Here is a 22454-nt window from a genome sequence, read left to right as displayed (position 1 = left end):
ATAATCATAAATTAAATTGTGAGTTGTAATACTTGGTTGCAAATCATTTACAGTCAATTACTGCCTGAAGTCTGGAACCCATAGACATCACCAGATGCTGAGTTTCTTCCCTGGTGATGCACTGCCAGGCCTTTTCTCCAGCTGTCTTCAGTTCCTGCTTGTTCTAGGGGCGTTTTGCCTTCAGTTTTGCCTTCAGCAAAGGAAGTGCATGCTCAATTGGATTCAGATCAGGTGATTGACTTGGTCATTGCAGAACATTCCACTTCTTTGTCTTAAAGTCTTGGGTTGCTTTTGCAGTATGCTTTGCGTCATTGTCCATCTGCACTGTGAAGCGCCGTCCAATGAGTTTTGAAGCATTTGGCTGAATCTGAGCAAGTAATATAGCCCTAAACACTTCAGAATTCATTCTGCTGCTTTTGTCAGCAGTCACATCACAATAAATACAAGGGAACCAGTTCCATTGGCAGCTATACTGTACATTCCCACGCCATAACACTACCTCCACCATGTTTCACAGATGAGGTGGTATGCTTCGGATCATGAGCAGTTCCTTCCCTTCTTGCCATCATTCTGGTACAAGTTGATCTTTGTCTCATCTGTTTTTGAAGCTTATCAATAGTTTACATCTTGTGGTAAACGGTCTGTATTTACTCTGGTGAAGTCTTCTCTTGATGGTTGACTTTTGACACAGATACACCTACCTCCTGGAGGGCGTTCTTGATCTGGCCAACTGTTGTGAAGGGGTTTTTCTTCACCAGCGAAATAATCTTCTGTCGTCCACCACAGTTTTTTCCCATGCTCTTCCGGGCGTTTTGGTGTTCCTGAGCTCACCAGTGCGTTCTTTCTTTTTAAGAATGTACCAAATAGTTGATTTGGCCACACCTAATGTTTTTGCTATCTCTCTGATGGGTTTGTTTTGATTTTTCAGCCTATTGATGTCTTGCTTCACTGGCAGTGACAGCTCTTTGGACTTCATATTGAGGGTTAACAGTAACAGATTCCAAATGCAAATGCCACACTTGAAATCAACTCTAGACCTTTTATCTGCTTACTTGTAAATTAACTAATGAGTGAATAACACACACCTGACCATGGAACAGCTGAGCAGCCAATTGTCCAATTACTTTTGGTCCCTTAAAGTGAGGTACGTTAAAGGGGGTACCACATATAAATCGTGCTGCAATTCCTACACCGTTCACCTGATTTGGATGTTAATACCCTCATATTAAAGCTGAACATCTGAACTTTCAGCTCATATTCATTATTTAATTTCAACTCCAATATGCTGTGGTAGACAGCTAAAATAATAATAACTTGGTCAATGTCCAAATATTTATGGACCTGACTAGGGTTGCAAAGGGTTGGAAACTTTCTGGTAAGTTTCTTGAAATTTTCCATGGGAGGTTAAGCCCTGGACTTTGGGGAATTTTGCTTAAATTCATGTAAAAAGTTAGCTTATAACTGTGAACCTTTTTTTGTGCGATATACATCAGGCAATTCTAGGTCTTGTGGCATGTTTTGGTTAAAATATCCCCAATTCAATGGAATTGCAACCCTCTGCATGCACAGTGCATTCTTCCATCACATGTGCAGTGCCCTCTTCCATGTACAGCTGATTCTCAAGATCTTGCACACTGAGATGCTATTGAGCCCACACTACTACACTGTCTGAGTCAAGGACTACATGCTTTCTGGTAAGTTTTGATTACAATACTGGGTGGGGTGAATATATTTATATGACTAACATGATTGTTTTGTTAACTAGGAAATAGGAGCCTACAGCAAAGTGTGTTTAAATCATTTGCTAACTTGTTAGCAATTTCTGCTTGTCAGTTTTTGCTACCATGTGGGTTTTCGGTTGCTTGAGCCTGCTAACTGAAGAGTGTTAATTCACCTGTTTCCATACATGTTTCATTTTAAGACATTTATTTTACAAAGGAGTTGTTTAATCTAACTGCTTAACTATTTATCTGTACATGGAATTATATTTGTTTATTTTTTACTCATTTTTTTCTAATCTTTACAGGAAAATGCCACGGGCACTATCTGATGTGTGGAGACATTTCACTGCAGCTAATGTAGAAGGAAAAGCTGTGTACATTTGCAAATACTGTGCCAAATCATATGTGAAGAATGCAACAAAGATGCAGAATCATCTGGCCAAGTGCATAAAGTTCCCTCAGCGCTCACAACAAGCAACCTCTGACAGAAGTCCCTCTTCTATTTGAGGTGAAAATGATGAATCAGACACCTTATCGATAGCAACAGCTCATGGTCCTCCTGGAATCAGAAGTTTTTTTTACTCAATGGAGGAACGTAGTCAGAGAAATTCTGATGAATGTCTTGCTCAAGCTGTGTATGCAACTGGTTCAACTCTGATGCTCACAGGCAATGTGTATTGGAAGAGATTTCTGAATGTTCTTTGCCCAGCATACACCCCTCCAACCAGACAGGCTTTATCTACTCATTTGCTGGATGCAGAGTTCACCAGAGTTCAGGTGAAGGTCAAGAAAATCATAGAGATAGCAGACTGTATTGCAATCATCTCTGATGGGTGGTCGAATGTTCGTGGGCAAGGAATAATTAACTACATTATCTCCACCCCTCAACCAGTTTTCTACAAGAGCACAGACACAAGGGACAACAGACACACCGGTCTCTACATTGCAGATGAACTGAAGGCTGTCATCAATGACCTTGGACAGAAGGTATTTGCACTGGTGACAGACAGTGCTGCGAACATGAAGGCTGCTTGGTCTAAAGTGGAGGAGTCCTACCCTCACAACACACCCATTGGCTGTGCTGCTCATGCATTGAATCTGCTCCTCAAGGACATCATGGCACTGAAAACAATGGATACACTACAAGAGAGTCGAGGAAATGGTTAGGTATGTGAAGGGTCATCAAGTTATAGCAGCAATCTACCTCACAAAGCAAAGTGAGAAGAATAAGAGCACCACATTGAAGCTGCCCAGCAACACCTGTTGGGGTGGTGTTGTCATCATGTTTGACAGTCTCCTAGAGGGGAAAGAGTCTCTCCAAGAGGCCATATCACAGTCTGCCGATATGGACAGCCCCATCAAGAGGATCCTCCTGGATGATGTATTTTGGGAGAGAGTGGTAAGCAGCCTGAAACCTATAGCAGTAGCCATTACACGGATTGAGGGAGACAATGCCACCCTGTCTGATGTTCAGACTCTGCTTGCAGATGTAAGAGAAGAAATCCATACTGCCCTACCCACTTCACTGTTGCTCCAAGCAGAGGAAACTGCAGTTCTGAAATACATCAAAAAGCATGAAGACTTCTGCCTGAAGCCCATACACGCCGCAGCGTACATGTTGGACTCCAAGTATGCTGACAAGAGCATCCTGTCTGGTGAAACGCATCAACAAGGCCTATGGTGTCATCACTACCGTGTTTCACCACCTTGGCCTGGATGAGGGGAAGGTTCTTGGAAGTCTGGTGAAGTATATTTCCAAGCAAGGGCTTTGGGATGGAGATGCAATATGGCAGTCGTGCCAACGTATATCATCAGCCACCTGGTGGAAGAGACTTTGTGGATCTGAGGCTCTTTCCCCTGTTGCGCCATCATCCTCCAAATCCCACTAACATCATCCACCTCAGAGCACAACTGGTGCTTGTTTGGGAACACACACACCAAAGCACGCAACAGGCTGACCAATACGAGGGTTGAAAGATTGGTGGCCATCAGGGCAAATTTGAGGCTTCTTGAGCCTGATAACCAGCCATCCTTAACAAGGTTAGAAAGTGACAGTGAAGATGAGGCCTCAGTCTAATGTTCAAGAGGTGGACATTGAGGAGATCCAGGGAGAAGACATGGAAGCCTGAGAAGAAGACAACCAAAGCTTTAGTTTCTAGACTATAATTTTACAGATGTATGTAGAAAAATGTTTTTAGGAGATGCGATGGATCATTGGGGATGATTAAATATTCTTTTTTTTTTTTTGTTCAGTGAAATCATCCCATGTGAAGAGTCAACTCATTTAATTAAAGTTCAATTCGTAACTAAATAGTTTTTTTTACATTTCTATTGGAAGGATTTAATATGTTGCAATTATGTATTCTTATGATAAAGTAAAAGGTTCATGTTTCTGTCTCCATATGATATGTTAAATATGTCCAATGCAAAAAAACATCTACATTTAAATGGTAATAATATTAATTTGCATATATTTCCGTTAATTCCCATATGTCACCGTTAATTCCCATATATTCCCGTTAATTCCCACGGAATGTTTCCACCTCTGAATATTCCCCAAAATGTGTAACCCTAGACCTGACTAAATATAGCATTTTGGAATGAAACTCTTCCAAAGATGACTATGGATGGAATCAACTCAACTGCCATAGTGATAGGCAATTAGCCAGTGGTGATTTACTACTGCCTGTGTACACACTTCTTATTCTGAAAACAGGATGCATATACCTGTGAGTGGGGTCTAGCTAGTAATATTAGGTTCCTGCAGTAGTAAAAAACATTCTCTGATCCCCGCACATTGACTGTACCGGTACCCCCCGAATATAGCCTCATTACTGTTATTTTATTGTTGCTATTTAATTATTTGTTTATTTCTTTTTAACTTTTGTATTTCTTAACACTTATTTTTCTTAACTGTATTGTTGGTTAAGGGCTTGTCAGTAAGCATTTCACAGTAAGGTCTACACCTGTTTTATTCAGCACATGTGACAAATAACATTAGATTTGATTTGACCTTGAATAATACCGCACCGCGGGTTTAATAGAATCAAGCCTGTTTTTTTCCCTCCGCAGGAGTACACCATCGACATATTTTTTGCCCAGACGTGGTATGACCGGAGGTTAAAGTTCAACAGTACCATGAAGGTCTTGCGTCTCAACAGCAACATGGTGGGCAAGATCTGGATCCCTGACACCTTCTTCCGCAACTCCAAGAAGGCCGACGCCCACTGGATCACCACACCCAATCGTATGCTCCGGATCTGGAACGATGGACGGATACTCTACACACTGCGGTGAGATGTTGTCCAATGAAGAAGTACCACTGGGAGACTCTGACACAAATGAGGAAACAGACGGTTTCCAGTTGACTGTATTTGACAGGCGGTAGTTGATTGAGCTGACTGATTGCGCTTCAGACCTCATTAATCATCCTAATTTGGTGCCTCTGGTTAAGAAAGAAGAGTAGATTCAGCCTGGCTAGCTAGCTAACTCTCCCTCACACTGTCTAATGAGAAGATGAACTTTGGTGGACTGGACTCCTCAACCCAGCAGTGATTGATGTTCTCCCAGAATGCAACCACAGTTCATTAATTCATTAGGGAACTCCAACCTCACCAATGACTAATTATAATTAAAAAAAAATGTTTTTTAAATTTTTATTTAACCTTTATTTAAAAACAAATTCTTATTTACAATGACGGCCTAGGAACAGTGGGTTAATTGCCTTGTTCAGGGTCAGAACGACAGATTTGTACCTTGTCAGCTCAGGGATTCAATCTAGCAACCTTTTGGTTACTGGCCCAACACTCTTAAGTCCAATGAACAATAGAAATCAGACAGGATAGTTTCAGAACAGAATATTTTAGATGCTTTGTTGACAACCCGACCAGCACAGCAGATGCAAACTGTGTTTTTGTGTTTGTAGGTTGACTATTGATGCCGAGTGCCAGCTTAAACTGAACAACTTCCCAATGGATGAGCACTCCTGTCCGCTGGAGTTTTCCAGCTGTAAGTCTTGCCATGTGCTCTTTACTTCCCCACCACCACTCTCTCATGTCTCTCTCGCTCACACACTCTCTCTCTCTCCATGGCCTCCACATGCCACTTTCTCTCTCTCTCCATGGCCTCCACATGCCACTTTCTCTCTCTCTCCATGGCCTCCACATGCCTACTTTCAACAGCAGTGGCAGCCAAGAACAAGCACTATACCATGAAGACATCAGCACAGTGCACAACATGCTGCTGTGTTTTTAGTGCTTTTCTATTGTGAGAGAAAGCAGTAATAGAGGGGAGAAGCAGTACAATGAAAGAGGGAGTATAACATTAGCCTCCAAACCTACAGTAACCAGGCAGGGTTGGTGAGAGAGACCAGTACAGTAACCAGACAGACAGGGTTGGTGAGAGAGACCAGTACAGTAACCAGACAGGGTTGGTGAGAGAGACCAGTACAGTAACCAGGCAGGGTTGGTGAGAGAGACCAGTACAGTAACCAGGCAGGGTTGGTAAGAGAGACCAGTACAGTAACCAGACAGGGTTGGTGAGAGAGACCAGTACAGTAACCAGACAGGGTTGGTGAGAGAGACTAGTACAGTAACTAGACAGGGTTGGTAAGAGAGACCAGTACAGTAACCAGACAGGGTTGGTGAGAGAGACCAGTACAGTAACCAGGCAGGGTTGGTGAGAGAGACCAGTACAGTAACCAGACAGGGTTGGTGAGAGAGACCAGTACAGTAACCAGACAGACAGGGTTGGTGAGAGAGACCAGTACAGTAACCAGACAGGGTTGGTGAGAGAGACCAGTACAGTAACCAGGCAGGGTTGGTGAGAGAGACCAGTACAGTAACCAGACAGGGTTGGTGAGAGAGACCACTACAGTAACCAGACAGGGTTGGTGAGAGAGACCAGTACAGTAACCAGACAGGGTTGGTAAAAGAGACCAGTACAGTAACCAGACAGGGTTGGTGAGAGAGACCAGTACAGCAACCAGACAGACAGGGTTGGTGAGAGAGACCAGTACAGTAACCAGACAGGGTTGATGAGAGAGACCAGTACAGTAAACAGGCAGGGTTGGTGAGAGAGACCAGTACAGTAACCAGACAGGGTTGGTGAGAGAGACCAGTACAGTAACCAGACAGACAGGGTTGGTGAGAGAGACCAGTACAGTAACCAGACAGGGTTGGTGAGAGAGACCAGTACAGTAACCAGACAGGGTTGGTAAGAGAGACCAGTACAGTAACCAGACAGGGTTGGTGAGAGAGACCAGTACAGTAACCAGACAGACAGGGTTGACGAGAGAGACCAGTACAGTAACCAGACAGGGTTGGTGAGAGAGACCAGTACAGTAACCAGACAGGGTTGGTAAGAGAGACCAGTACAGTAACCAGACCAGGGTTGGTGAGAGAGACCAGTACAGTAACCAGACAGACAGGGTTGATGAGAGAGACCAGTACAGTAACCAGACAGACAGAGTTGGTGAGAGAGACCAGTACAGTAACCAGACAGACAGGGTTGATGAGAGAGACCAGTACAGTAACCAGACAGACAGGGTTGATGAGAGAGACCAGTACAGTAACCAGGCAGGGTTGGTGAGAGAGACCAGTACAGTAACCAGACAGACAGGGTTGATGAGAGAGACCAGTACAGTAACCAGACAGACAGGGTTGGTGAGAGAGACCAGTACAGTAACCAGACAGACAGGGTTGACGAGAGAGACCAGTACAGTAACCAGGCAGGGTTGGTGAGGGAGACCAGTACAGTAACCAGACAGACAGGGTTGGTGAGAGAGACCAGTACAGTAACCAGACAGACAGGGTTGATGAGAGAGACCAGTACAGTAACCAGGCAGGGTTGGTGAGAGAGACCAGTACAGTAACCAGACAGACAGGGTTGATGAGAGAGACCAGTACAGTAACCAGACAGACAGGGTTGATGAGAGAGACCAGTACAGTAACCAGGCAGGGTTGGTGAGAGAGACCAGTACAGTAACCAGACAGACAGGGTTGATGAGAGAGACCAGTACAGTAAACAGGCAGACATGGTTGGTGAGAGAGACCAGGATAGTAAACAGGCATGTTTGATGAGAGAGACCAGTACAGTAAACAGGCAGGGTTGGTGAGAGAGACCAGTACAGTAAACAGGCAGACATGGTTGGTGAGAGAGACCAGTACAGTAAACAGGCAGACATGGTTGGTGAGAGAGACCAGTACAGTAAACAGGCATGTTTGGTGAGAGAGACCAGTACAGTAAACAGGCAGGGTTGGTGAGAGAGACCAGTACAGTAACCAGACAGGCAGGGTTGGTGAGAGAGACCAGTACAGTAACCAGACAGACAGGGTTGGTGAGAGAGACCAGTACAGTAAACAGGCAGGGTTGGTGAGAGAGACCAGTACAGTAACCAGACAGGGTTGGTGAGAGAGACCAGTACAGTAAACAGGCAGACATGGTTGGTGAGAGAGACCAGTACAGTAAACAGGCAGGGTTGACGAGAGAGACCAGTACAGTAACCAGACAGACAGGGTCTGTTACAGGATTGCTGTTGCAGGATATCTGTTATAGGATATCTGTTACAGGATATCTGTTACAGGATATCTGTTGCAAGATATATGTTGAGGGATATAGGTTACAGGATATCTGTTACAGGATATCTGTTGAGGGACATCTGTTACAGGATATCTGTTACAGGATATCCGTTGCAGGATATCTGTTATAGGATATCTGCTATAGGATATCTGTTACATGAAATCTGTTACAGGATATATGTTGCAGGATATCTGTTATGGGATATCTGTTATAGAATATCTGTTACCGGATATCTGTTACAGGATATCTGTGGCAGGATATCTGTGGCGGGATATCTGTGGCAGGATATCTGTTACCGGATATCTATTACAGGATATCTGTGGCAGGATATCTGTGGCAGGATATCTGTTATGGGATATCTGTTATAGGATATCTGTTACCGGATATCTATTACAGGATATCTGTGGCAGCATATCTGTTATAGGATATCTGTTACAGGATATCTGTTGAGGGACATCTATTACAGGATATCTGTGGCAGGATATCTGTTATAGGATATCTGTTACAGGATATCTGTTGAGGGACATCTATTACAGGATATCTGTGGCAGGATATATGTTATAGGATATATGTTACAGGATATCTGTTGAGGGACATCTATTACAGGATATCTGTGGCAGGATATCTGTTATAGGATATCTGTTATAGAATATCTGTTACCGGATATCTATTACAGGATATCTGTGGCAGGATATCTGTTATGGGATATCTGTTATAGGATATCTGTTACCGGATATCTATTACAGGATATCTGTGGCAGGATATCTGTGGCGGGATATCTGTGGCAGGATATCTGTTACCGGATATCTATTACAGGATATCTGTGGCAGGATATCTGGGCAATTCAACCAAAAAGCCCATTACAGCTTGCACTTGGGAAAGCTAATGTGCATTAAACCACCCCATTTAGTATGATGTAGGCCTGTACATGATGTAGGCCTGTAGTGTTCTTCTCTGGACAAAAATCAACAGAGACTTGACTGAAGGTCAGTCATTATCAGACTATTAGTGTCCAGTCACTATTTAGGATTGCTCCTTACAATGTTCCTGAATATTGGTTATGTCTACATTAAAGTCACCCTAAACATTTTCCTACCATTGGAGTGGAAAAGATGTACATAGCATTACACATCACCTGTTTAACACGTTTTATTATTGGATGGATTCAGTCATAGACCACCACAGGTAGTAATTTCCCGAACTAACTGTCTCTCCACCCTCCCTCTGTCCAGATGGCTACCCCAGAGAGGAGATAGTGTACAAGTGGAAGAGAAGCTCCGTGGAGGTGGGAGACATCCGCTCCTGGAGGCTCTACCAGTTCTCCTTCGTTGGCCTGAGGAATACCAGCGAGATTGTCAGGACTGTGTCAGGTAAGTCTTTCTTTTTCTTTCCCTGACTCTTTCTTTTTCTTTCCCTCACTCTTTCTTTTTCTTTCTTTCTCTCACTCTTTCTCTGTTTCTCTGTCTTTGTCTCTCTCTCTCTCTCTCTGAGCTTCCCTATTCTGAATGTGGTTTACTCAAGGAGGCACCTCCCCCTTTTCCATAACCCCCCTTCTGCTTTCTGGCACTTGCAGCATGCACACACCCTGGTGAATTAAAAGACTATGTGCCTAATACATAACAGAGGAAAACATATGCATTATGCATGCACACATTTTTGGTTGGATTCCAAAGCAGGAAATGAATTTGTCTCCTGAGGAAAATGGCTCTGCAGTGGAGCTAGTACTGGAGGCTGGTTAGAGGCTGTTTGGAGTTGAATGTTTATAATGTGTGGTGGTGTGTCAGGAGCCTTGTATGGAAATGCATGAATTTGTTGGGAAGTCACTGTGATATTCTCTGGCCTACAGCCTGACAGAGAGCTTTATCTTTGGCCTGTACACACTATATGGTCATTAAAACATCTGGGTTTGCAAGGGACATGGCTGAAGTCTTCTCTAGGGGAAAATAATGTATGTAAAACTAAAGGCCAACCTATAAATCACAGTGTTTAATCAGTCAAGAAGATATACCGCCATTTAAGCAGTTATTTCCCCTAACTGGCAGTTACAGAAGAAGTACTAACCAGAGGAAACATTATCAGTTCCCATTGTCATAAATGTGGCAAGAGTCTTTTGGCTTCTGGAGGGAAATTAAGAAAGATCTTAAAAAGATACTACATTTATTTAGGCTATTCGCTTAAATGGATATTGATCGAACAGAATGGATCTTTGTTGGCTACATTCCATCAGTGTAAGACAATCACCCTGGCCTAAAGAAACAGAAATGATTCTAGCAGATATGCTTTAGTAGAGCAATTATGTCTGGTATTTTCTCATTTTCTCATGTCTGGTATGTCTGGTATTTTCTTCAGATTACGTCTCACTATATTTTGAAGGCGATGTTGTCGTCCTGAAAGGTACATCCGTTTAGTAATGCATTTAACTGAGAAGGGAACATAATGTACCATGCATGTATTATTACAAATCCTTTGGATCATTGCTTTGATGACTAGGTATGATGACTAGGTTACAGATGGCAGACATGATGGTTACAGTTAGCATTACAGGTATGATGACTAGGTTACAGATGGCAGACATGATGGTTACAGTTAGCATTACAGGTATGATGACTAGGTTACAGATGGCAGACATGATGTTTACAGTTAGCATTACAGGTATGATGGTTAGGTTACAGATGGCAGACATGATGGTTACAGTTAGCATTACAGGTATGATGACTAGGTTACAGATGGCAGACATGATGGTTACAGTTAGCATTACAGGTATGATGACTAGGTTACAGATGGCAGACATGATGTTTACAGTTAGCATTACAGGTATGATGGTTAGGTTACAGATGGCAGACATGATGGTTACAGTTAGCATTACAGGTTTGATGACTAGGTTACAGATGGCAGACATGATGGTTACAGTTAGCATTACAGGTCTGATGACTAGGTTACAGATGGCAGACATGATGGTTACAGTTAGGATTACAGGTATGATGACTAGGTTACAGATGGCAGACATGATGGTTACAGAGAGCATTACAGGTATGATGACTAGGTTACAGATGGCAGACATGATGGTTACAGTTAGCATTACAGGTATGATGACTAGGTTACAGATGGTAGACATAATGGTTACAGTTGGCATTACAGGTATGATGACTAGGTTACAGATAGCAGACATGATGGTTACAGTTAGCATTACAGGTATGATGGTTAGGTTACAGATGGCAGACATGATGGTTACAGTTAGCATTACAGGTATGATGGTTAGGTTACAGATGGCAGACATGATGGTTACAGTTAGCATTACAGGTATGATGACTAGGTTACAGATGGCAGACATGATGGTTACAGTTAGCATTACAGGTTTGATGGTTAGGTTACAGATGGTAGACATAATGGTTACAGTTAGCATTACAGGTATGATGACTAGGTTACAGATGGCAGACATGATGGTTACAGAGAGCATTACAGGTTTGATGACTAGGTTATAGATGGCAGACATGATGGTTACAGTTAGCATTACAGGTATGATGGTTAGGTTACAGATGTCAGACATGATGGTTACAGTTAGCATTACAGGTATGATGGTTAGGTTACAGATGGCAGACATGATGGTTACAGTTAGCATTACAGGTATGATGACTAGGTTACAGATGGCAGACATGATGGTTACAGTTAGCATTACAGGTATGATGACTAGGTTACAGATGGCAGACATGATGGTTACAGTTAGCATTACAGGTATGATGGTTAGGTTACAGATGTCAGACATGATGGTTACAGTTAGCATTACAGGTATGATGACTAGGTTACAGATGGCAGACATGATGGTTACAGTTAGCATTACAGGTATAATGACTAGGTTACAGATGGCAGACATGATGGTTACAGTTAGCATTACAGGTATAATGACTAGGTTACAGATGGCAGAAATTATGGTTACAGAGAGCATATTCTTTAAAAACCTCCATGTAATGAGCTGAACTAATAATGTGGAAGATGTACGTACATTCTCGGATGACAACGGAACCAACTCCTTTCAGCATATAGCCCTGATCAAGGGGTTATGTTTGAGTTACTATTTTAATTAGTCTATGTATCATGTAAACTATTGCATTTGTAGATAGTGAAATGTAAGCTGACCTGTTGAAAGGGTAAAGCTGTGTATGGAGAAGATAAACTGAATGGAGCCACACAATCTGTGTCTTTCTGACCAGATGAAACCTGGCACACTTCATCTTCATAGCTATTTCATCAAACTTGAACTTCTCCTCCTGGAACCCAATCAGAGACAGAATTAAATGGTCTGTTTATTTTAGGAGGCAGTTTACAAATCCGCACTCTATCTGTCTGCCGTTAGCGGCTGCTCCGACAGCTGTTGTCTTTCATAGTCACACAGTAGCTTCTGATCCCAGGGATAACACCAGCTCTGAAGTCAGTCAGTGAAACAGGGAAAATACAACACAAGGTCTTGGAATAACACTCACTGTTTATACAACTGAGAGGGAATTACATTGATTGGAGATAGTAGACTACAGTTAGATTCCTTTACCTTGCAATAGATGCAGGACTAAATCGCGTTCTTTCTGTTCTTTTGACTCAAAGGTTAGATAAACAAACAGCTGTTCTGTTACATGACAAGGGAAAGTGGAGCGGCGATTGTAATGGTGCAGTCCATTGTGGGGCTTGCCTCGGTTTAAGATTCTGAAATACCATCTGGTGAAAATGTATTCCGAGGGGGCGGAGGAGGGATCATGCCATTGCCCTCTGTATTTTAACTACAGTTTCATCCGTGCTGATATGGAAAATGTTGACTACTTGCCCTCAGAGCACATAGCTTGAGTTATATTTCAAATTTGGCCCAAAGCACAAAAAGAGAGAATTAAAGACAACACCACCTGCTCCTCCGCTGTGGTTGTTTGCCTTATAAGGAGGCTGTGTCTGCTTTGATTTGGTGTTTCTCCTCTGGCAATGTCAACGAGCTTAGTCCTTCATTGTGTCGCACCACATCAATGCCCCTCAGGGCCACAAATCTACCTGCCGAGCCCTATGTCCTCCTCAGTGTCTTGATCCAGCTCCCTGCTGCTGTCCGCTGCTGCTGACAAACCAAGATACTAGCTTCTCAGTTTCTTAAGGACAAGCAGTCTGAGAGTGAGAAACACATCAGAGAGTGAGAACATGAGTGAGAACATGAGGGAGGGAGAAGGAGAGTGGGAGAGAGAGACAGAGAGAGCGAGAGAGACGGATACTAATACAGCGAAAGTAAATTACTTGAGGGTGTTGTGGATATTCTACACAGGGACACTCAAAGTCAATCTTAAATTAATAATGGTTTATTATCAGTTAAGTGGGGACGTTCTAACATACTTGATACCCCATAGTGAACGTCTGTCAGGAGTTCTCTCGGGGCAGTTCCGTTATTTCCCTTATAGACTGGTTATAGACACTTTTACCAGGCACAAGCAGGGACTTGTTTATGACACCCAATACTTTTTCTTCACAAAGTAACATTTCCTTCACACGGGTCTGATAGTTAGTTGTGAGTCGGACAATGTTTTTTTTATTCCATGTGATTTGTTCCCGCCAAACACAGACCTTAGTTTGTGGGCATTTGAGTTAATCATCAGCATTATTTCAAAAGGACCTCCCCACATTCATTAGTTTCCTTCTGAGTGCATTAACAGAATAAATGAATTGTAAAAGCATTGTTTAAACAGAGCACGGTTTAGGGCTATCGTCTCAAGCGTAAAAAGAGTCAATTGCATTCTCCATGTTTCATTCTCCATGTTTCATTCTCCATGTTTCTTTCTTCATGTTTCATTCTCCATGTTTCATTCTTCATGTTTCATTCTCCATGTTTCATTCTTCATGTTTCATTCTCCATGTTTCATTCTCCATGTTTCATTCTCCATGTTTCATTCTCCATGTTTCATTCTCCATGTTTCATTCTTCATGTTTCATTCTCCATGTTTCATTCTCCATGTTTCATTCTCCATGTTTCATTCTCCATGTTTCATTCTCCATGTTTCATTCTTCATGTTTCATTCTCCATGTTTCATTCTCCATGTTTCATTCTTCATGTTTCATTCTCCATGTTTCATTCTCCATGTTTCATTCTCCATGTTTCATTCTCCATGTTTCAATTTCCATTTTCCACATTTCCACTCTCTCTTTAAGATGAGTCATAGTATTGATTTTAAGCAGAGTAACTGATGGTTAATTTGTTATTTATCTGTGTTTTGTTGTGTTTTTGGGCCGAGTGCTATTCTTAGAAGGACCTTCTAGCTGCTGTGGCGTGCAGCTCTCTTGTCTGTGTGATTTAGCTGCAGTGGAGAAAGCCTCGGGACACATCAGCAGCCTCCCCACAGATGAGCCATTGACAGGGGAAATCTGGAGGCATTGTGGATGACAGGAAGTGGCCGGGGTAAGGGACTAGCACAGCACTCAGGACACGCGCCGCCAGCCCGCCCACCCCCCGACCCGCCAGCCCACCATCCTCACACAGCGGTGTGTCATTGTGCTCTCTGTAGCCCTTCAGTCCTGCACATGGGGGCCAGCAAAGGAACAAAGAAAACCCACCACAGCTTCTCCGAGGTGACCCGTCCTAGGGGGACAGTAGTGACATTACACTGAGCACTGACCAATTTATCTCCAGCAAATTCCCTTTTATATGGTCTACATTCATGAAGAGACAAACCCTGTGGCAAAATAGTGACTGTGTGGTGGGAGGTTTGGGAATCATCCCAGGGACACCTTGGTGGCAATGTAGTGACTGTGTGGCGGGAGGTTTGGGAATCATCCCAGGGACACCTTGGTGGCAAAGTAGTGACTGTGTGGCGGGAGGTTTGGGAATCATCCCAGGGACACCTTGGTGGCAAAGTAGTGACTGTGTGGCGGGACGTTAGGGAATTATCCCAGGGACACCTTGGTGGCAATGTAGTGACTGTGTGGTGGGAGGTTAGGGAATTATCCCAGGGACACCTTGGTGGCAAAGTAGTGACTGTGTGGTGGGAGGTTAGGGAATTATCCCAGGGACACCTTGGTGGCAAAGTAGTGACTGTGTGGTGGGAGGTTAGGGAATTATCCCAGGGACACCTTGGTGGCAAAGTAGTGACTGTGTTGTGGGAGGTTAGGGAATCATCCCAGGGAGACATTGGTGGCAATGTAGTGACTGTGTGGCGGGAGGTTAGGGAATTATCCCAGGGACACCTTGGTGGCAATGTAGTGACTGTGTGGTGGGAGGTTAGGGAATCATCCCAGGGACACCTTGGTGGCAATGTAGTGACTGTGTGGTGGGAGGTTAGGGAATTATCCCAGGGACACCTTGGTGGCAATGTAGTGACTGTGTGGTGGGAGGTTAGGGAATCATCCCAGGGACACCTTGGTGGCAATGTAGTGACTGTGTGGCGGGAGGTTAGGGAATTATCCCAGGGACACCTTGGTGGCAATGTAGTGACTGTGTGGTGGGAGGTTAGGGAATCATCCCAGGGACACCTTGGTGGCAATGTAGTGACTGTGTGGTGGGAGGTTAGGGAATCATCCCAGGGACACCTTGGTGGCAATGTAGTGACTGTGTGGTGGGAGGTTAGGGAATTATCCCAGGGACACCTTGGTGGCAATGTAGTGACTGTGTGGTGGGAGGTTAGGGAATCATCCCAGGGACACCTTGGTGGCAATGTAGTGACTGTGTGGTGGGAGGTTAGGGAATTATCCCAGGGACACCTTGGTGGCAATGTAGTGACTGTGTGGTGGGAGGTTAGGGAATCATCCCAGGGACACCTTGGTGGCAATGTAGTGACTGTGTGGTGGGAGGTTAGGGAATTATCCCAGGGACACCTTGGTGGCAATGTAGTGACTGTGTGGTGGGAGGTTAGGGAATCATCCCAGGGACACCTTGGTGGCAATGTAGTGACTGTGTGGTAGGAGGTTAGGGAATTATCCCAGGGACACCTTGGTGGCAATGTAGTGACTGTGTGGTGGGAGGTTAGGGAATTATCCCAGGGACACCTTGGTGGCAATGTAGTGACTGTGTGGTGGGAGGTTAGGGAATCATCCCAGGGACACCTTGGTGGCAATGTAGTGACTGTGTGGTGGGAGGTTAGGGAATTATCCCAGGGACACCTTGGTGGCAATGTAGTGACTGTGTGGTGGGAGGTTAGGGAATCATCCCAGGGACACCTTGGTGGCAATGTAGTGACTGTGTGGTGGGAGGTTAGGGAATTATCCCAGGGACACCTTGGTGGCAATGTAGTGACTGTGTGGTGGGAGGTTAGGGAATTATCCCAGGGACACCTTGGTGGCAATGTAGTGACTGTGTGGCGGGAGGTTAGGGAATTATCCCAGGGACACCTTGGTGGCAATTTAGTGACTGTGTGGTGGGAGGTTAGGGAATTATCCCAGGGACACCTTGGTGGCAATGTAGTGACTGTGTGGCGGGAGGTTAGGGAATTATCCCAGGGACACCTTGGTGGCAATGTAGTGACTGTGTGGTGGGAGGTTAGGGAATCATCCCAGGGACACCTTGGTGGCAATGTAGTGACTGTGTGGCGGGAGGTTAGGGAATTATCCCAGGGACACCTTGGTGGCAATGTAGTGACTGTGTGGTGGGAGGTTAGGGAATCATCCCAGGGACACCTTGGTGGCAATGTAGTGACTGTGTGGTGGGAGGTTAGGGAATTATCCCAGGGACACCTTGGTGGCAATGTAGTGACTGTGTGGTGGGAGGTTAGGGAATCATCCCAGGGACACCTTGGTGGCAATGTAGTGACTGTGTGGTGGGAGGTTAGGGAATTATCCCAGGGACACCTTGGTGGCAATGTAGTGACTGTGTGGTGGGAGGTTAGGGAATTATCCCAGGGACACCTTGGTGGCAATGTAGTGACTGTGTGGTGGGAGGTTAGGGAATCATCCCAGGGACACCTTGGTGGCAATGTAGTGACTGTGTGGTGGGAGGTTAGGGAATTATCCCAGGGACACCTTGGTGGCAATGTAGTGACTGTGTGGCGGGAGGTTAGGGAATTATCCCAGGGACACCTTGGTGGCAATGTAGTGACTGTGTGGTGGGAGGTTAGGGAATTATCCCAGGGACACCTTGGTGGCAATGTAGTGACTGTGTGGCGGGAGGTTAGGGAATTATCCCAGGGACACCTTGGTGGCAATGTAGTGACTGTGTGGTGGGAGGTTAGGGAATCATCCCAGGGACACCTTGGTGGCAATGTAGTGACTGTGTGGCGGGAGGTTAGGGAATTATCCCAGGGACACCTTGGTGGCAATGTAGTGACTGTGTGGTGGGAGGTTAGGGAATCATCCCAGGGACACCTTGGTGGCAATGTAGTGACTGTGTGGCGGGAGGTTAGGGAATTATCCCAGGGACACCTTGGTGGCAATGTAGTGACTGTGTGGCGGGAGGTTAGGGAATCATCCCAGGGACACCTTGGTAAAAGTCTTGCAACAGGTTCGATAGTAGAAATCCACAGCAGATTCAGGAGAGACGCTGTTTTAGAAGAGCACCAAGAACCTATCGATGTTACAGTGAGCTGGGTGACACATATTGAAGTTACAGTGAGCTGGGTGACACATATTGATGTTACAGTGAGCTGGGTGACACCTATCAATGTTACAGTGAGCTGGGTGACACCTATCGATGTTACAGTGAGCTGGGTGACACATATTGATGTTACATTGAGCTGGGTGACACCTATCGATGTTACAGTGAGCTGGGTGACACATATTGATGTTACATTGAGCTGGGTGACACATATTGATGTTACAGTGAGCTGGGTGACACCTATCGATGTTACAGTGAGCTGGGTGACACATATTGATGTTACATTGAGCTGGGTGACACCTATCGATGTTACAGTGAGCTGGGTGACACATATTGATGTTACATTGAGCTGGGTGACACATATTGATGTTACATTGAGCTGGGTGACACCTATCGATGTTATAGTGAGCTGGGTGACACCTATCGATGTTACAGTGAGCTGGGTGACACATATTGATGTTACAGTGAGCTGGGTGACACCTATCGATGTTACAGTGAGCTGGGTGACACATATTGATGTTACAGTGAGCTGGGTGACACATATTGATGTTACATTGAGCTGGGTGACACCTATCAATGTTACAGTGAGCTGGGTGACTCCTATCGATGTTACAGTGAGCTGGGTGACAACTATCAATGTTACAGTGAGCTGGGTGACAACAATCAATATTACAGTGTGCTGGGTGACACCTATCGATGTTACAGTGAGCTGGGTGACACATATTGATGTTACATTGAGCTGGGTGACACCTATCAATGTTACAGTGAGCTGGGTGACTCCTATCGATGTTACAGTGAGCTGGGTGACAACTATCAATGTTACAGTGAGCTGGGTGACAACAATCAATATTACAGTGTGCTGGGTGACACCTATCGATGTTACAGTGAGCTGGGTAACACCTATCGATGTTACATTGAGCTGGGTAACACCTATCGAAAAAAAAAATGTGATTCAGTAATAATGTGTTTATCACATTTTTCAAGTGCTTTTTATCTGATCTCCACGTACCTCTCAGTTTGTGTGAAAGGGGTTAGAAATGCTACACACGGTATATAATCAATTTACCACGGTGGTGCGGCTGTGTTCCCATAGTAGGAACTGGTTTCTGAACCCCTTACTTCCTCCTGGGTCATGCCAGTGATGAGCAGAGCAGAGAGGTGGGAATGGAGGCAGGCACAATCCCCTGTGCTGAGTTAAAATACCAATCCCATGTGCTGAGTTAAAATACCAATCCCCTGTGCTGAATTAAAATACCAATCCCATGTGCTGAGTTAAAATACCAATCCCATGTGTTGAGTTAAAATACCAATCCCCTTTGCTGAGTTAAAATACCAATCCCATGTGCTGAGTTAAAATACCAATCCCTTATGCTGAGTTAAAATACCAACACCTTGTGCTGAGTTAAAATACCAATCCCATGTGCTGAGTTAAAATACCAATCCCATGTGCTGAGTTAAAATACCAATCCCCTGTGCTGAGTTAAAATACCAATCCCCTTTGCTGAGTTAAAATACCAATCCCATATGCTGAGTTAAAATACCAATCCCCTTTGCTGAGTTAAAATACCAATCCCCTGTGCTGAGTTAAAATACCAATCCCCTTTGCTGAGTTAAAATACCAATCCCATATGCTGAGTTAAAATACCAATCCCCTTTGCTGAGTTAAAATACCAATCCCCTTTGCTGAGTTAAAATACCAATCCCATATGCTGAGTTAAAATACCAATCCCCTTTGCTGAGTTAAAATACCAATCCCATGTGCTGAGTTAAAATACCAATCCCCTGTGCTGAGTTAAAATACCAATCCCCTTTGCTGAGTTAAAATACCAATCCCATATGCTGAGTTAAAATACCAATCCCCTTTGCTGAGTTAAAATACCAATCCCATGTGCTGAGTTAAAATACCAATCCCATGTGCTGAGTTAAAATACCAATCCCCTTTGCTGAGTTAAAATACCAATCCCATGTGCTGAGTTAAAATACCAATCCCTTATGCTGAGTTAAAATACCAACACCTTGTGCTGAGTTAAAATACCAATCCCATATGCTGAGTTAAAATACCAATCCCCTGTGCTGAGTTAAAATACCAATCCCCTGTGCTGAGTTAAAATACCAATCCCCTGTGCTGAGTTAAAATACCAATCCCATATGCTGTGTTAAAATACCAATCCCCTGTGCTGAGTTAAAATACCAATCCCCTGTGCTGAGTTAAAATACCAATCCCCTGTGCTGAGTTAAAATACCAATCCCCTGTGCTGAGTTAAAATACCAATCCCATGTGCTGAGTTAAAATACCAATCCCCTGTGCTGAGTTAAAATACCAATCCCCTGTGCTGAGTTAAAATACCAATCCCCTTTGCTGAGTTAAAATACCAATCCCCTGTGCTGAGTTAAAATACCAATCCCATGTGCTGAGTTAAAATACCAATCCCCTTTGCTGAGTTAAAATACCAACACCTTGTGCTGAGTTAAAATACCAACAACCTGTTTTTTGTCCATCTCCATCCAGCCTGAGACAGACTAGTAAATCCGTAATTATCACCTGGACACAGACGCTGCTGATGAACCAAAGACAATATGTTGCTTTGGGGAAAGAACTGCTTGTTTTCCTCCCCATTGACTACCACCTGCGTATTAAGAGCTCTTGTGGGCACCAGAGAGGGGGGTAGAGAGAAACAGGGAGAGGGTGATAGAGAGAAACCGGGGGAGAGGGGGATAGGGAGAAACAGGGAGAGAGGGGTAGAGAGAAACAGGGAGAGGGGGGTAGAGAGAAACAGGGAGAGAGGGGGATAGAGAGAAACAGGGAGATGTGGGATAGAGAGAAACCGGGGAGAGTGGGATAGAGAGAAACAGGGAGAGGGGGGTAGAGAGAAACAGGGAGAGGGGGGTAGAGAAACAGGGAGAGGGGGGTAGAGAGAAACAGGGAGAGAGGGGGATAGAGAGAAACAGGGAGATGTGGGATAGAGAGAAACCGGGGAGAGTGGGATAGAGAGAAACAGGGAGAGGGGGGTAGAGAGAAACAGGGAGAGGGGGGTAGAGAGAAACAGGGAGAGTGGGGTAGAGAGAAACAGGGAGAGAGGGGTAGAGAGAAACAGGGAGAGGGGGGTAGAGAGAAACCGGGGAGAGTGGGATAGAGAGAAACAGGGAGAGGGGGGTAGAGAGAAACAGGGAGAGAGGGGGATAGAGAGAAACAGGGAGAGAGGGGTAGAGAGAAACAGGGAGAGAGGGGGATAGGGAGAAACAGGGAGATGTGGGATAGAGAGAAACCGGGGAGAGTGGGATAGAGAGAAACAGGGAGAGGGGGGTAGAGAGAAACAGGGAGAGTGGGTAGAGAGAAACAGGGAGAGTGGGGTAGAGAGAAACAGGGAGTAAAACAGGGAGATGTGGGATAGAGAGAAACAGGGGGAGAGGGGGATAGAGAGAAACAGGGAGAGGGGGGTAGAGAGAAACAGGGAGAGGGGGGTAGAGAGAAACAGGGAGAGGGGGGTAGAGAGAAACAGGGAGAAGGGGGTAGAGAGAAACAGGGAGAGGGGGGTAGAGAGAAACAGGGAGAGTGGGGTAGAGAGAAACAGGGAGAGAGGGGTAGAGAGAAACAGGGAGAGGGGGGTAGAGAGAAACAGAGAGAGGGGGGTAGAGAGAAACAGGGAGAGGGGGGTAGAGAGAAACAGGGAGAGGGGGGTAGAGAGAAACAGGGAGTAAAACAGGGAGATGTGGGGTAGAGAGAAACAGGGAGTAAAACAGGGAGATTTGGGATAGAGAGAAACAGGCAAATAGATGGCAAGATAAACAGAAAAGGAGAGATGAAAATAGACCACAACATCCCAGCATCCCAAAGTCTCACAACAGCTCCTAAACCAGAGCCAGAGAACATGAAGCCCTACTGTACAATCACAGTAACGGTTGAAATTCTAAACAGGGATTTGAATTTGCTAATACTTTCCACTTATTCTCTCCCTCATTTGATGGAGTGTAACCACAGCATCCTGCCTTGGTGCGCGTCAGATGAATAAACTAGGACACAGGAATACATTGAGCAGAAATGAAATCAACCCATTTGTGAGTGTGGGACATTGTAAGGCTGCGTGACAGTTGTTATTTCTTGGCACAGGATGGAGGCAGCGAAGTGAGGTATAGTGTATAAACAGGCTGGGCTGTCAGGGACCTGCCGGTTGGCCCGCTCCCCAGTGTCTGCTGGTGCACCCTGCAAGGGAAGGCTGTCACGCTGACACATCCTGGCATGTCATTATCTGAGCTGAGAGGGCTGGGAGGGCTGCACTGGGGTCCGTCAGGGGGCTAGACCAGCTCAGCCAGCACACACTTTAATATCACTTAATAGCCTTCCATCCACTCCCAACACCACACTGTTGAGACAGCACAGCAGCTAGCCCAGTATCGGGCATTGAGTTTTGAGCTGCAGGAAGCAGTGCAGACTCAACGCCACTCTGAGGAGCAGTAGCTGGGAGGAGAGTCGTGGAGATCATGATCAAATTATCCAGCCATGTAGTCTTCCCTGAGAGCACAGTGAATAGTAAATGGGTATCGTGTTCCCGAGTCCATGGCTCACTTCTCCAGCCATTACTGCTCTCAGCCACAATTGTACTGACTGTACTGGACCG

The 22454-nt window shown here is 44.9% G+C and overlaps 1 protein-coding gene across 4 annotated transcripts in view; it reads left to right on the top strand.

Annotated features, from left to right (window-relative positions):
- Window positions 1–22454, top strand: part of LOC110533360 (gamma-aminobutyric acid receptor subunit gamma-2) — a 71707-nt gene that overhangs the window by 20767 nt on the left and 28486 nt on the right. For all 4 annotated transcript variants that reach the window (XM_021617480.2, XM_021617479.2, XM_021617478.2 and 1 more), the window contains exons 4-6: window positions 4794–5014; window positions 5647–5729; window positions 9533–9670. In XM_021617480.2, the coding sequence (XP_021473155.1) occupies window positions 4794–5014; window positions 5647–5729; window positions 9533–9670 (442 nt within the window). The remainder of the gene's footprint in view (window positions 1–4793; window positions 5015–5646; window positions 5730–9532; window positions 9671–22454) is intronic.

The sequence above is a fragment of the Oncorhynchus mykiss genome, chromosome 10 (genome assembly GCF_013265735.2).
Source record: "Oncorhynchus mykiss isolate Arlee chromosome 10, USDA_OmykA_1.1, whole genome shotgun sequence".
NCBI classification, from domain to species: Eukaryota; Metazoa; Chordata; class Actinopteri; order Salmoniformes; family Salmonidae; genus Oncorhynchus; species Oncorhynchus mykiss.
The sequence above is the reverse complement of the archived record's forward strand: the minus strand, read 5'-3'. Positions and strand labels throughout refer to the sequence as shown.